Source organism: Limanda limanda, chromosome 18, assembly GCF_963576545.1.
Source record: "Limanda limanda chromosome 18, fLimLim1.1, whole genome shotgun sequence".
Taxonomy (NCBI): Eukaryota; Metazoa; Chordata; class Actinopteri; order Pleuronectiformes; family Pleuronectidae; genus Limanda; species Limanda limanda.
In genome coordinates this window covers 4,188,831-4,204,910 of record NC_083653.1, presented here as the reverse complement: position 1 = coordinate 4,204,910, position 16,080 = coordinate 4,188,831, and the positions used below count along the sequence as shown (strand labels likewise).

Here is a 16,080-nt window from a genome sequence, read left to right as displayed (position 1 = left end):
TGAATCTCAGGTAATTTGAGGCTTTTCAAAAATTGGTCTTTTGACACTTTCAGCCCAAATTAAATCCAGATCTGAAGTTTAAGCAGAACATCAACATTTCCAATAATTGAATCATTAACATCCATTTGTTTGAATAAAATATTTTAGACCTAGAAATGACCCTCTTAAATCAAAGCCAAGAAATACACTTGAGTTTAAATTGAAAATTGAAACTGTCCAAATACTTGTGATAAAAGTGAAGTTACAACTCAGATTTAGTTTCATGGAAAAGATGCAGGTCAGTGTGATGATTTCAGACATGTTGCCACCAGGGGGCGCCAAACACACTGGCAACCAGGCCTACTGACCCAGTTTAATTAGCCTCACTCTACAATGCTATACTTTCAATATCTGTGCTCTAATATTAACAGATTTGATTTGAGTTAATAAAATATTTCTCAACCTAATTAGTTCAAATTTAAATTAATCACAAGTGCTACTCAGGTTTTATTCTTTTCTTTCTTTGAGAGTTTATTTTGGGAAGTTTTATTTTATTCAGTTCGAGAATCTAAGGATAAAAGTTGCATATTTATGATAGTAGGTTTCATCTTTATAGTTTTATTTCCCGAACCTGGCTTGTTGTAAATCTAGTAGTTTAACATCGGACACACATGAAACTTCACAACTGATCACACGATTGACGACAAACAAGTTAACTTAAACAAGCTTATTTTTAATGGATCTGCAAAATTGTCTGAATTTCCAAAGAGAACTTGTGTACCTCCCGCCCCCCCACAGTTACCCAGTGGCAAACGTTACACAACGTTACAGAAACGCTTCCAACCCAAAGAAATCTGCATGCAGGAAAAAAAAAAAAACAATTCAACCCAAATAAGGGGAAGAAAATAAAAGTAAAATAAAATCATACAGACAAAAAAATAAAACATCAATAAACAGGACATATACTGTATAATGCCGTTCTCTTGGCTGGAGGAGAAATTCAAACGTTTCCGCTTCGGTTCGGCGTCTCCGTGAACCCGACAGAATATTAAACTGTAATTTCATTGGGTGGATGTGGATCCGCCCACCACACAGCCCCGCCCCTGTCTTCCATATAAGGCACAGGACAAAATAAACCCCCACATACAAAAGGAGCTGGCCACGCCTCCGTCACTTGGTAACAAATTGTAAATGACCGAATATGGTTAGACAACAGAAACCTCACTGAATGTACAAAATGTTAATCCTACGTTTGTCTTAGTTTTTTTTGTATTTTTTTTTATTTCCTCTGACTGAAGGTGAGTGCTGAGGGTTAAGAGGGATAAGGGGTGGGGGTGGGGGGGAGGGTGAGACCAGGTGAGCTCAGGCAAAGGAAATATTAAAAACATGAGCTTGTCTTCTCGCACTCTTTTTTTTTTTTTTTAACAACCTTTAAAACAAATGACAAGAAACGTGACTGGATTTCTCTTTTTATCAGAAATAAAAATGAGCATCAGATGGGAAAACATGGAGGTGGGAGGGGGGGGGGGGGGGGGGGATAAAGAGGAGGATGAGGAGGAGGGAGGGAGGGGTTAACAAGTGAAGTGGTTTATTGTTTTATTCTGATAAAAGAGACGAGTGTCAGTGTGCAAGAAAAACTCATGAGACAAGTTAGAGGGCGAGAGAGTTAGAAGTTAGAAAGAGGGGAGAGAGAGAGAGAGTGTGTGTCTGTGTGAGTGTCTGTGTGCGTTAGTGTGCGTGAAACAGAGGAGTTGTTCAACTGCAGCACTTGCTCTTCCAGCCTGTGACTCCACCTCCGCTGCTGATGTCGACGTTTTCACTGTTGGGCTCTTTTACAGGCGTCTGATTGGACGACACAGAAACTCGTTAGAATAGAACACAAAACAAAACACAAAACAGACTCACACACGTTTCAGAAACTTTACTTCTTAATGTTTGGCAGAAAACTAAAAAGGCTGCAGATGATAAATCTAACAACATCCTCCTGGATTTAAACAATATGCAGAAAAATAGTTGGTTAACTTAATGCAACATTATAAACTTGAGTTTCAACTAAGGACTATTTTCACTGTAGAATTCTATATGACATTCTGAGGCTTAAGTGATGTCTTAACTTTATTTCCACTATGTTTGTCTGACCCTGTTATTAAATATGATAAGCAGCAGATTCACACAATGTAGAAAAGATTGATCAACTATTGAAATAGTTAATTTCATAGACTCAGATTATTAATTTCAGCTCTTCAGTCGATATTGTACATTTTCCAGTTCCACTTATTGACCTGGAAACATCCCAAAAAAGTGAAGTATTCAAATTAGTTAAGTTAACTCGTTTTAATCGAGTTAACTCAAGTGATGAGTTAACTCGATTGTTTATCCGCCAATTATTTTCTTTTTTCCTGTTCTGCAGCAGTCAGCAACAGACTTTCACAAAATAAAAGCCTGAATTTCACAATAAAACAATAAATAATCAAACCTGAGTGAATGCGAGATAAAATAATTAATCGAGTTAACTCATCTCTGGAGTTAACTCGATTGAAACGAGTTAACTTGCCCAGCCCTAATTCAAATTCATTAATGCAAGAGTCCAGCATCGTCCAGTATCGACACAAACCAACAGGCCAGTGGACGAGTACAGATAGAAACACACACACAGGTTCTATCTCCCGATCCCTCGGCCGCCCGCTCACCTTTCTGAGGATGTCTTCTGCTAACGTGAGGAAAGCCTTCTCGATGCTGACGTTGGCCTTGGCGCTCGTCTCAAAAAACCTAATGCCGTGCTCCCTGGCGATCTGTGGAGAGGAAACGAGGGCGAGTTAGAGCCAGGAGAAGGTCCGCTCCGAGAATAAAGTGGCTGACGTGGAGCAGAGATCGGGTATCACTGGTGCCAACACACACACAGACACACACACATTCAGGTGTGTGTGTGTGTGTCTATGAGTAAGCAAACCTGTATCTGATGTTGCTAAATCTGCAGCCTGACGAGTCACTGCTGGTTTACTTTGCTCTAAAAGGCTCCGCACATCTACACGTGTTTTCACTTGTCCTGATTTCACTGAAAGCTTTTGTTCTAATGTAGCGTCACCACATCATGAAGCAGAAAACAAACACAAACATGTATCTGTGTCACGGCCGGTGACGAGGTCCAGACCTCACACACTCATCCCTTCACCTCTGCTTTGTGTGTCTGAGTCTCTTACTTCACACTGTTTCATAAGCTTTAGTGTTGAATGAACTGTGTCACCATGTGAAACCCACTCTGCTCTCGTTAGGTCAGCGTGAAAATGTGATAATCAGCAGAACACTGAGTGATCACATGGTTTCTCTGTGTTCACGACTGGGAACTGAACATGTGACGACAACAATCAGGACGAAGGGGGGGCTGCACCATCTCACCTGCTCCCCCTTGGCTTTTGGTACGACCCTCTTGTCCTCCATGTCACACTTGTTGCCTAGCAGCATCCTCTCAACGTCCTCATTCGCATGCTGAAAAAGAGATGAAGGAAAAAAGAAAACAATGATTAGACGACTTCCGCAACAGAGAACGTAACTTTCACACAAACACACACACACACACACCTTCTCCACTGACTATACTCCCCCCCTCCACCCTGGCTTGGACTGCCACACCCCCCTCCTCCAACCACTGAACATTTGAACATTCGTACATTGCACTGACTGTTACTTTGTTTTTTTATACTGTTTTATCCTGCCTATAGTGTATTCATATTTATATATATTTATATTTTTTAGCCTGCTCATAGTGTATTCATCGTCCTATATCTTACAATTCCTGTTAATACTGTTATATTCCATATATATTTCTACTGTACAGATCCTATTTATTACATTTTCACTTTAATATGCACAATACTCTGCAATATATGCACAATACTCTGCACTTTACTGCCTTTTTTTGCACTTCTGGTTAGACGCTTAACTGCATTTTGTTGCATATGTACTTGTACTGTGCAATGACAATAAAGTTGAATCTAATCTAATAAATCGATCAATCAAACTCATGGTGATAAAAAAGGTTTAATATTTACATATCTGAGCGTTTCCTGGCTCAGATATTTACATATCTGAGTCAGTTATAGACTGTGTCTATAACTGACTGTTTAAAAGTTGTCATAAATCCTTTCAACTGACTGATTACATTGCTTTTTGGTTAAAGGTGTCAAAACCCAGAGATGGACACAGTTGAAATATAGGTCAGGAGTAGATATCATGTAGTTTCAGAGTGTGAAAGGACAAAAGAAGGCGGAGCCCCACCGATTTAACTCTGTGTTCACGGCACTTTCCAACAAAACCATGCAAACTATTCCCGAGGGAACGAGCTTTCAAACCCGGAGCTACAACGTGAACGAGTTCGAAGTTTTCAGGAAATGCAATGTGCTTCCTTTTCCTCGACTCAACGCAAAGCTCTATAACGGCGAGGGGTGAGAAAAACGACAGGAAAGTGTTCCAGATGAATGCAGTCCCACCCCCCACCCCCCCGGTCGGTCATATTCATTAGCCAACACCTTCAGACTGATCATGTGTTGCAACATTACAGTGTGTTCTTACACCCAGGAAAGAGGAACTATTTATTATTGACTTAATCAGGCGTGCTGGTTCTGGAACGGATCCCAGAGACTCACTGAGATGAGGAGTGAGACGACAGCACTGAACACAGGAGGGACGAGCGGGGGTGAAAAACACCAACAAGGGTCCGACCAGAGAGAGATGGAAGCTCTCAGGTCTAAGCGGCAGAGTTAGCTCAGCATATCTTACCGACAGCTCATCGTTCTGAATTATCAGGCTTGTTAAATGACTCATAGAATAGTCTACACGTACTTAAATCTATAACAGCCAAACACAGATTCAAACAGCGGCACTCACAGATCCTGTTAGATCCCCTCACATCAACCCATTACACACAGGGATGTTTAATCAGCACTCTGGTGTTGTGTAACTTCTTTACCTCGTCAATGTTGCGCAGCCATTTGCTGATGTTCTCGAAGCTCTTGGCGTTGGTGATGTCGTAGACCAGCATGATGCCCATGGCTCCTCTGTAGTAGGAGGTGGTGATGGTGTGGAACCGCTCCTGGCCTGCTGTGTCCCTAAACAAACACAACACACACGTTTGTATTCATTGCATAAATTTCCCCAGACATAAAACTGAACATTAAAAAACATGCACGGCTTAAGAGACTCTAATCTAAACACTTAAGATCACAGCTACAGACCGTATTTAGGTTTTGCTTGAAATGTAAAAATAAAAGAGATTACTTAGCATTAAGATATATTAGTTCTACATTTGTTGTTCTGCTTTGCTTCGCTCAAGTGAGAAAATGTAACCTCATTATTGATGCCACAGACCTTATGGTGTAGCAGACACGTGTAACCACGGCTGCAGACTGACTTTCAGCATTTATGAACAGGCTGATTATCCTTTAAAATATGTAAGGTTTACAATATTTGACAAAGAAAGCAACACCTTCTTTTATCTTGATTATTACTGGAGCTGCAACTTCTAACAACATCACAGGGCTGGACTTCAAATATCAATATCACAATCAGTCAGACTCGTGAAGATTACCATAGGTGTGGTGGATGTGCAGGTGTCTCAGTATCGGCTCCAGATAACATTGAATGATTTAAATGAAAAGTCTTTTGTCTGCGGCGGAGGAGGATGTGTCACCGGATCTTGATAAAATGTCAGGGTTTCAATTTCAGTTCTGTGTAGCAGCCTCGTGACAGTGAAAAACTGCGGCGAAGGCATCTGAACCATCATAAACAGGACATTACATAAGAAGAAAGAGAAAGAAAGAAAGAGAAAGAGAAAGTTTTGCAAACAGAAACAGTCATTTCAGTTGCTGTAGTGGTGGAGGAAACTGGAAACCCCTCAGCAGACCTCCGGACGGGCCAATGACCATTTCCTGTTCCGACATATTTCTGGACTTGAGGGAGGATTGTCAAACAGATGTTTTCACTATGATGCAACAAAGTTTGTGCATTTTTTCCGCCCTGCACAGATAGGACACGACAAACAAAAAGACGACGTCTCACAGCGACGCACTGACTCACCAGATCTGTAGTTTGATCTTCTTTCCTTGTAACTCAACAGTCTTGATCTTGAAGTCTATTCCTGTGGAACAAAAGACACATTGATATTAGTACACACGTCCGTCAGAAAGGGGCGGACACGTGCGGCGTGTGAGAGGCAGCATGATGGGAAACGGATGAATGATCCACAGCAGCTTACAGAGCTTAAAGGACTTCAGCACTGATGTCAGGAGAAAATGGAAACATCAACAACGACGGATGAGAAACAACCAAAGAAAGAAGTCGAGCAGGAGAGTAAAAGGGAAAGTGTGCGACAGCTGTTTCCATCAGGGAGACAATAACATGAACTGTTCTCTTCCTGATTCTGCCCTGTCATGCCCAGACCTTGAACCCACGAGCAGAGGGTTGTGGGATCAGCAGCTGGTTAACAATGAGCGCGTGCACACACACACACGTGCACGGAACCAGGTAACACAACGAAATCAGGTTAAGGCAGGAAAACAGAGACACTGATCTGATGCACTACAGTAACCTCATCGCTGTAAAAACCTGAGCTGGTTGGATTACAGATATGTGTTTGTGATGTTGAAGAGTTGTCGGTGCAGTGAAGGGACACTTTACTTTCTGGGGCAGCAGAGCAGATACAGGTTTTTCTTTGTGGCTGTTTCAGCGTTTCACAAATAAACTGTTCTGCAACGGAAACTCATTTTTCAGTTTCTGTTCACTGGACTTTGGATTTAATTATTTTGGACATGTTCTGATGTTTCCTGTCATCTAGACGGTGCATTTCCCTTTTGTCTCTTACGTTTAATCCTGGGTATGTCCATAAAAATGCTATGACTTTGAATATACATGTCTATGGTGCTTAGACAGACAAGTAATCCATGATTTTTAAACTATTCTAGTAAACCTGAGCACAAATGCAGCACAACATAGCGTAACTGTAACAAACCATAGAGCATTTAGGACTGAGTTTTTACAGTAAACTGATTTGTTTCAGTTAATAATCAAACAATTTGACGATTGTTGTTTGGATGAAAAGAGGCCAGTGAAGGCTTCATCCTGGGGTCTTCACATTTATTATTCTCTGGTATTTTCTACTTTCTTTAAACACATCAATAAATATTTGTGTTATTACCAGTGCCACCCCGGAGGCAGAGACTCGTGCCAGCGAGTAATCCCAGCAACAAGTAGACGCAAGTTCAAGTGGAAGACAAGAATGTCAAACTGAATTATTAAGTCTACAACTTTCTTGATTGAGAGATCAACTCTGTGGTTAAATAAGTGCTGCAGAAAGTGAAACAGTTTCCGTAATCGGTGAAACAGTGAAATGCAGAAACGGGAACTAGTGACTAATCAATTTTCTGACGGTTTCAACTCTAAAGGATCGTGGTTACAATATTCATTATCGTCGTCATAACTGTAAAGTCCCGAGGGAGGCCTGGTAAAAACAAAAAAGTGGTGACTCATCACCGATTCCACTTTGGCCACAGAGTTGTGTTTTCCTGTTAAACGCCGAGCTGTCAGTTCTGCTCGGGTCAGAAATTGGGGTTAGCTAAAAAAGACCCAGAAACAGCTGTGCTCTAGGTGGGGCCGGGCCACGGGATAATGAAGGAACCTGCTGCCAAAGTATGACTCACTATATATTATTCACACCCCAGAGAGAGGGCGGGAGAGAAAGAACGATAGAGGTTGATAGAAGGAAAAACGGACAAAAGGGAAGGAGATGGATGTTTTAGCAAATGAACTGCAGCTGTGTTTGCCTGCATCGATGTTCACCACTAAAACATTTGAGTTTTGTTGCGTCAACTACTTCAACAAAAGTTTAAGCACTCAGATTTTTGGCCTGGCACAGATCACACAACATTAGTGTTGTTCCTTGTGAGGAGTGAAGACACTGTCGGGCTTTTCTCCTGGTGAGGAGCACTGGCAGGTCCTCAAGGAAATACAGGCTTTGTGCGATTACGCAACACTGATCCAATCGCTGGAAAAGGCAGCGACGCTTTCCATCCCAGTCCAAAAACTGAACTGGAAGTCCTGAACACACAGTCCACGGGTTTATGAGCGGTTTTCCTTTTCATCCGAGAGGAACCATTCCTTCCACGAGCAGGAATTCCTCTGACTCCATCTGCCAGTTTCCATGCAAAATTCACCACGTGTTTTTTAACTGGGTTTCAGCCTGCGACATTATGCATGCTCAGCACTCTTAATATGCATACTCGATAATGTGAACTGGGGGAGGAGGATTGGAAATAAGGATTGGAGTGACTGATGCGAGAGGGGGGGTGGTTTCCAGTGGGGTATTTTGAGAAACAGCTGTGTCTCCAATCACACTGTGTCTCCAAAGGTATGAGTGCTGTGTCAGGGGAAGAACCCACTTCTGTTTCACATGTCCTGGTTCTGCTATTTCCTCCCAATGTTGGTTTCCGCTCGCAAGTTGTGGTTTTAAGTTATGATTCCAGATCTGAACCTGATTCAAATCTAGTCCTAAAGGTTGCATCTGGCAGATATTCTCGTACAGTCTGGTCCACAATGTACAGACAGAGATGGGGAAGGCACGTTTTGCAGTTCCCGCTGCAGCCACTTGGAGCCGTATTAAGTATTATATATTGAGGAATTTAATATCTCTGGCCAAATTGGAGACCGTTGCAAATGTCAGAGAAAACAATTCCACTGCTCATTTGTATTCTGCTGCTATGCCAGGCAACATTTATGCTCCTGTTGTTGCAAGAGTCTCTCTTGTGAAATATGTTTCCACCCTTTGTGAAACTTGTCCTGTAAAATAAATAGAATCCATCACACAGATCTTTTAATTTAACCAGTATCCATTTCATATTCATGGCTTTGCTGAACTCTTGTCATTTTCCTGCACTAATTTGGTTGCATTCAGTAATCATACCCTGCGCCAGAATAGTGACATGAAACCACTAATCATATAACATCGCTGATTCCGACCAGAACAAGTCACCACAAGGCAGAAGGAAAACCAGCAGGGTTCAACTTTCCTAGCAGGGACTAGATCCACAAGGAGCAGTCCAGCATTACCAGTGGCCCGGGGCCGGGGAAGGTTCCTGCAGGGCGAGTTGATTGACCAGTCACCGGTCCGTCCAGGCCAGTGACTGGTTAATGGAATCCTAATGGTGCGTTCACACCAAACGCAGATTTCCACGACGCCCTGATCGCTCTGTTCATTTGTCTGGATGACTGTCGCCTCCAGAGCTTCTTTGTTTTGAGCATTAAATCTATAATAAATCTAGTAATTGCAGCTCTGTCCTCTTTTTATTCCACTCATTAATGTCTTAAGAGTGTAAAAGAAGGATTAATTTGTACTACGCGTGCTGCAATAAAAGGCCCTTGTAATGGTTATATTACGAAACTTCAGACTCGTGAAAGTTTACAAGGGGCCAGTGGGACTCTGATCTACTGGCCAAGTAGGGCAGTGTGGAAAAATGTAATGTTGGGGACGTGAACAGGACTTCACTTTCAGACTGATTCATCAAACTGGCCTTTAAAACGATGAAGGCAACTGCACATCTAGATTGCATGAGCTGACGTGGATTAACTCCGGCATATTCCTCACTTTGTGCAGCTCAACAAACAACAGGTTTCTTTGCTTTGAGTACAGATGCAGAACGAAGACAAGGTGAGAGACAGGGTGAGAGACAATCCTGAACCAGGACAACTCCTGAAGGGAACCAGAGAAAGAGGAGACGGTTTGAAATTCCTTAAATCTGCATCTTTTACTTGCCACCTTTTTGGACAACCGAGGGATTTCCACACTTGTTCTTCTAATCTTCATGACAGCAGTGACCTGTTCTGATCTAGCACTGTGCCGATGTCTCCCTGAGTTTTGGGATAAAAGCCTAAGCCTATGTTTTGAGAAACAAGACTGTGTGTAGTCTCAAAGTACTCGGCTGATGACAAGACAAAGAAAAGCCACAGCAGCCACCAAACCATAAACAAATACATACCTCCACGTGACACAGAGCAGCTCAGGCCCGGACCTCAACCAATCTAATCTAGCCTGGATACCACCGGGAACACTGGTGCCCATTATGGTTGTGTGTTGTCGGGCCTACACTCAGGAGGAGTCGTCTGTCAACACCTCGGTTGCGGAAAAAACCGGGGCTTGAAAGTAAAGCCCAATCAAGAGATCAAGGATCTAATGCCGGTCGGTGGCAAACAGTCGGCTTAATGTGGTTCAGCAACACACATCTAATGTTACGTTATTACTCAGCGCCGATCTTGAGCAGTAAATGGAGCCTCAGCTCGGCCGAGCAGGGATTTGACATAGCTCGACACCTGACTCATGTGAGCGTGATGATGGACGCACGCATGCGTAGAGGACACCGGGGGGGGGGGAGAGAAAAAGCTGATGATGCCATCCTGATGAATTGTTTACGGTTCTCCTCTGAGGAGACGTGGAAAGTTACAAGTATATTTACTAATGCACTTAAATATAAATCACAGATACTTGTATTTCTGTATGTTTCCATATAACTTGACAGCTACTGGTGACATTTAAGAGACTTCAGATACTAAACCCTATTCTGAAAGTATTGATAATTCACCCAATTACTGAATCTCAATCAGAGGTGACATGTTAAAATGTATTTGCCTGCATCGCAGATAAAAACTTCAAGATATTTCAAATCTATATGAATATGAATGAAGGAGCAGAAGCTGCAAATGATGACATTTGATCAGCGAGAACAGGAGAAGTTTGACATTTGAGCAGGAAAAGTGACTGAATTCACAAATGTGTGATGAAGACAGTTGCTGATTAATTGTTTAAAAGTCGATTAATCAACAAGTCTGTAGAGAAATATTCATAACTGATCTGGATGAGACTCAGCAACATAAATTATGTTCAGACAATAAGAGTTATAAAACGTTAACCTACATATATCTGTTTATTTACACTTAACTTGCTGCTTGTAAACACTTTCAACTGCGAACTGTTGTGACGGAAGACGATTTATAGTTAAACACTAATATAATTACTGACACACGTGTAATTATAAAGGTTTTATATAGGTTAACCCTAACCTGTATACGTCTGTTATAGGCCCTGTACTGCTGCTAGCCCAGTTAGCTTGCTTGCTAGCCAAGTTAGCTTGCTAGCTAGCTACTGGGTCAACTGACGTGACAGCGACTCCCCTGGTTCAGGAACTGGTTCTACTTGACATCACTGGCAAACTAAACCCATAACAACCCGCAGGTGTTGTTATTAAACTGACATATACTTTATTAAGAATGGGAGGGGGGGTTGACTGGGATTCGACCTAAGAGCTCGTAAAACCGCACAGCTAGCTTCCATGCTAACCTGTGCAGGCCCGGGGAGCAGCACGCTGCTAGCTGCTAGCACGGCGGCTAGCTCCCCTCGCCCTGCCCGCCTCTCCCGGCTGAAGGGTACGCGTCCCCCGGGCTGTGGACCCGGGGACAGACCCCACAAAGACCCGGGGGACGAGGACATGTCCCCGGGGGGGTGTCTCCTCTTACCTATGGTGGAGATGAAGGTTGTGTTGAAGGCGTCGTCGGAGAAGCGGAACAGCACGCAGGTCTTCCCCACGCCCGAGTCCCCGATCAGGAGCAGCTTGAACAGCAGGTCGTACGTCTTCTTCGCCATCGGGAGCTAGCGTGTGTGTGTTCACCCGGGTGGACACAACAACAACAACAACAAAAGGGCAACACAACTAAAAAAAATGGCGACCTAACACGCCCGAGTTGGAGTCTACAGCCGGCTCCCTGCGTTCCTCCGGACCGGGGTGTGTTGATTAGCTCGGCGGGCTCGTTGTGGCTTTGATACCGAGGCAGCAGCGGCAGTGTGTGTGTCCGTGTCCGTGTGTTCGATTCCCAGCGGGCCAAACCGTTGCCCCCCCCCCCGGTTCGCTTCACAGCATGAGAACAGAAAGCAACAAAATAAAAAAAGAGTCCAACCACTCCTCCTCCCGTGTGATTCCTCTTTTCCACTGGTTCTCTGCTCCCACTCAGTCGGGACAAAATGGCTCCTCTCTCTCTCTCTCTCCCCTCTCTCGCTCTACCCCACTCTCTCTCCCCTCTCTCTCTCTCTCTTTCTTCAAACTAACGGCGAGCTAATTCAAATTCTCGGCACACTCCGTCACTCCACTCGAACCCACTCGTCCTCCAGCAGGACCGATTGTCTCCGGGATGGGGGGGGGAGGGTAGGGAGTGTCTCTGGGTTTTGTCCCCGCCGGTGAGACTCGGTTCTCGGGTTCTCGGTCCTCGAGTTCTCGGGGTTCTTGGTTCTTTCCCTTTCCTCGCTTCCTCCGGGGAGATTAGAACCGAGCCACCGCGCCCCTTCCAGCCCTGCGATTGGTCGACGCTGCCTTCACTCACGTACCCGGCCTCATGTGATTGGCTACTGGTGGGAGGCGTGTCTTATAATTGACAGAAATGCGACTGGGTGCGCAGCGCTGACATTTGGGCTCAAATCTCAATTCTCTTGAGAGTTATTCATACATTTCCATGAATTCTCTTCTTTAAGTTTATTGTTGATCGTATTGTTCAATAATTTTCATTATTTTGGTGGAAATGTGCGTATTTAGTTTTGTTAGAACCCCTAAAAAGAAGTGTTTTATTTCGCAATAGATTTGATTTGGTTTTTGGCAACAATAGCAATAAAATACCCTGTTTTATTGTGCACTTTTTTGCCTGAAAGACGTTGAAAAATTTCCAACAATAAGGCTTTTAAAACTTTCCAATATTTTTTAATTCTACAGGATATTTATATGATTTATGCTGTAACAACACCCCTGGTTTGTATATACGTTTGTATGTCCCTTTTGTTTATTGAACACAACCCCATGTGTGCTTCTTTCTTCTTCTGTTCCTCTTTTTAAAATAGAAAAAATAAATGTATAGTTTGATCCAACATGGCGGCCGGTTTCATGCGGATCTCCTGCAGCCGGGGCGTGTGATGCGGTGACTGTCCCAGCTGTGACTCAGGCAAAGTGATGTCATATCAAAAGTACTTCTGTGCTTGTTACGGGCGTTTCCCCACATCCTCTGTTTCATGAGGTGCACACACATGCATCCTGTCTTTTTTACTGAGTGATTAAATGCATGTGTGTACTGTGTGTGTGTGTGTGTGTGTGTGTTGCTCTCTCCCTCTTCCGCCTGTCAGAGTAGTTGGACTCTCAGACACTCCCTAGGAATGCTGAGTATGCCCTGCTGCGTTTCTACTGCCAAGTACAGACTTGAAACGAACCAAAGGAAGAAACACTATAGACAGAAAGAGAGAGAGATAGTCAGGACAAAGCTGAGGGAGGGATTAATGAAGGTTTAGCACGTTAATAAATCAAAGTAGTGGAACAAATAGTCGACCTTATGCATCGGGTTGAATGAAAAGCTGCTCCGTGACCCTTGACCTCCACACAATCATCTCTATCAAACATTAGGTTATGCATAAATACTTAAATCATTGTCACACTTTTAAGAAATACTTTGGTAACATTTTGAGGGAGGGCAGAAAGAAAAGCAATGAGATGCAGATATCTAAAACAGATGGTTAAGAGGCATTGGTTTAATGACGCTCACTGTTTTTCATCACACTCAAAGTTAAAGTGCAGGTTAAATTCTATGTTAGTTCGTATTCTCACCGAATGCCTCCTCCTCAGTTATAAGACCATCTTTGTTACGCTAGTAAATCATGTCCGAATGCAGAAATCTTCCCACATCACTGTGCATTCCTGAATTTTGCTGCTTGGGGCCCCAGGGTTCGTCTCACACGCTCACAAACAGCCAGCGACTCACATTTCTGCACCGTTCTGCCAGTGACAGTTAAAAACACTTTTAAGAGAAGAACTCTTCTGACACACGTACCTGTTGGACAAGTAAACAAGCTGACCTTTGGGCTTTTTAAGGTATTTTTAGGGGCATTTTTGAGCTTGAAACAACTTCAGATGGTTCAGAGGTGACAGGAAGTAAAGGGCGAGAGAGGGGAGGGGGTGGGGGGGAATAACTCAGCAACAGTATATGGTATGCATGTTGATCACAAGGACGCCAGGAAGCACAACCTTATGTTTAACCTGGAAATATAATACATTCCCCAACAGCTAAACTGAAACAAGAAGTTAATTTAAAACTTTGGCCTTTCAGTAATTTTAAAGCAGAAATGCTTTAAGGTTTTAAGGTGATTAAGGTTTTAATTTGTAGGTGGCTATAAAGGGTAATAATAATAGATCCTTTAAATTAAATTACTAGAGGGAAAAATAAACATATACAATTTAAATTTTAATGATTAAAAATAATTACATTAATATAAGAACAACTTTGTCTAAGGCTATATTTCTTTTCTCTTGAAAACACATGAGGAAATTTTAACAATGCAATTTTCTTTTCATCGACTGTTCAGCTTTTTATTTAATACCAGTCATTCATTTTGTTTTGATGGGCGGATATTCCTGACATCCTATTTTCAGCTCTTGGGCTAACACACATTTTGGAAAGTTTACTTTGAGCTCTAACTTTCCTGAGAATGAGTCATTCAAGGTGACGCCACGAGTGTCTGAGCTAAAGGGACTCTCAGGATAAATGTCTGGCTCCGCTCCATAAAACATCAACAAACAGTGCACGAGCCAACAATGACATTCAGTCAATAACTGTCACACACATCACAATAAGGTGACGTAGTAAAGGTGAAGCAGTTTGTGTCTGTAGCTTTAGGAACAATGATATTTGTTGAATTCCCAGTGAGGCTGTGACTCTCCTCTTTGTGCCCATGAGGTCCAAAGCAGCACTAATCCATTTAATAACACTGAGGATGTAAGATGGGAATTTAAAGTGGAACCTCCCTCATTACACCTGGAACCAGTTAGCTCTGCTCTTCTCATCAATCCTCTCAACTCCTGTGGTGACGTCCAGCTGCAGGTCAGGGTGTGCTCCACGGTTAATCCACCAGATGGCGCTGCTGTGTTGTTATTTGAAGGAGTGCAATAATTAAATAAGTCTTGCAATGATTAATTTTGCATTCTCCTCAATCTGTGCTGGTTTTGGGAACACAGTTAAGAAGTGAAGGGAACCCATCTTGGATTAATCACTGATGACCAAGTGGATTATCATTTATTTAAATGTGACTTCCATTACCTCTAATTATAAAAATCCATACAGAAAATGCTTTAACATGACTAAAATCACATCGTTGACATATATTCAGAACAAGCATCTTATTAAGTGGATGTAAACTGTCTTTATTCATATTTTAACTGCAAATATGACTAATTGTTTTATAATTATCACTGATGGACCAGGTCATAGTTTTTCTTCCATTTCTCCAACATTATCTCTTTATATAGAAATAAAACTCAAGACAAATCCAGATCTGATACATAAGCATTGCTCAAACAGAACAACCAAATATAAATCAAACAGAAGAAATAGGATAAAATCAGACTAACACGATGTTGTTAAAGAGAATATCACATTAAGAGCAGCTGATTTTATAAAAAAAATGTTTATTATTAAAAATTGAACAATTTAAATAAAAAAATGTCTTAAAAAATGATGCTTATAAAATAACATGGACATATTTCTGTAATATTCAGTTTTAAAGCATCAAATCTTTTAGTTCAAGAAGGTCTAAACTAACGCTTGTCTCTGAATAATTATCAGAACTGATCTTTACTCACTCAGAATCTTTTTTAATTCTTGTAGAGATTCTTAAACTTTCCAGAATGTCACACATAAAAAGTTATGAAAAATACATTTTTAATAAAAGATTTAAATTGAATCATAAACAGTAGAAAATGGTTTTAAACACATATACAATAAATAAAATAAGAGGAAAATTGTTTGTTTAGTGAAGCATCTTCAACTGAAACGATGTAGCAATTAAACTTCATTTCCCATGATCCCTCGTTCCGCTCCGCAGTGATGTGGGGTGTGGTGATTGAATGAGTGTGTGTGAGTGTGTGTACATCTGTGTGTGTGTGTGTATGTGTGGGTTGAGGAGGAGGAGGAGGAGGAGGAGGAGGAGAGCTCCGTGGACCCGACAGATCCGCAAACCCACCGCGGAGCATCAGTGAGCCT

General features: G+C 42.2%; 1 protein-coding gene across 1 annotated transcript; it reads right to left on the bottom strand.

Annotated features, from left to right (window-relative positions):
- Positions 1–1,436: 1,436 nt before the first annotated feature.
- Positions 1,437–12,322, bottom strand: rab10 (RAB10, member RAS oncogene family). The gene is made up of 6 exons (XM_061091196.1): positions 11,533–12,322; positions 6,052–6,112; positions 4,946–5,084; positions 3,376–3,465; positions 2,670–2,771; positions 1,437–1,821 (listed from the first exon to the last, which is right to left on the bottom strand). Exons 1-6 carry the CDS (start codon positions 11,657–11,659, stop codon positions 1,735–1,737), a joined length of 606 nt encoding a protein of 201 aa, XP_060947179.1. The 5' UTR covers positions 11,660–12,322; the 3' UTR covers positions 1,437–1,734.
- Positions 12,323–16,080: the final 3,758 nt, after the last annotated feature.

Coding starts and splice junctions, on each gene's coding strand:
- rab10 (XM_061091196.1), bottom strand. CDS start 11,659: ATGGCGAAGAAGACGTACGACCTGCTGTTCAAGCTGCTCCTGATCGGG. Junction 6,113..11,532: donor AACCTTCATCTCCACCATAG/GTAAGAGGAGAC, acceptor TTTGTTCCACAG/GAATAGACTTCAAGATCAAG. Junction 3,466..4,945: donor GGCTGCGCAACATTGACGAG/GTAAAGAAGTTA, acceptor TCTCTTTTTCAG/CATGCGAATGAGGACGTTGA.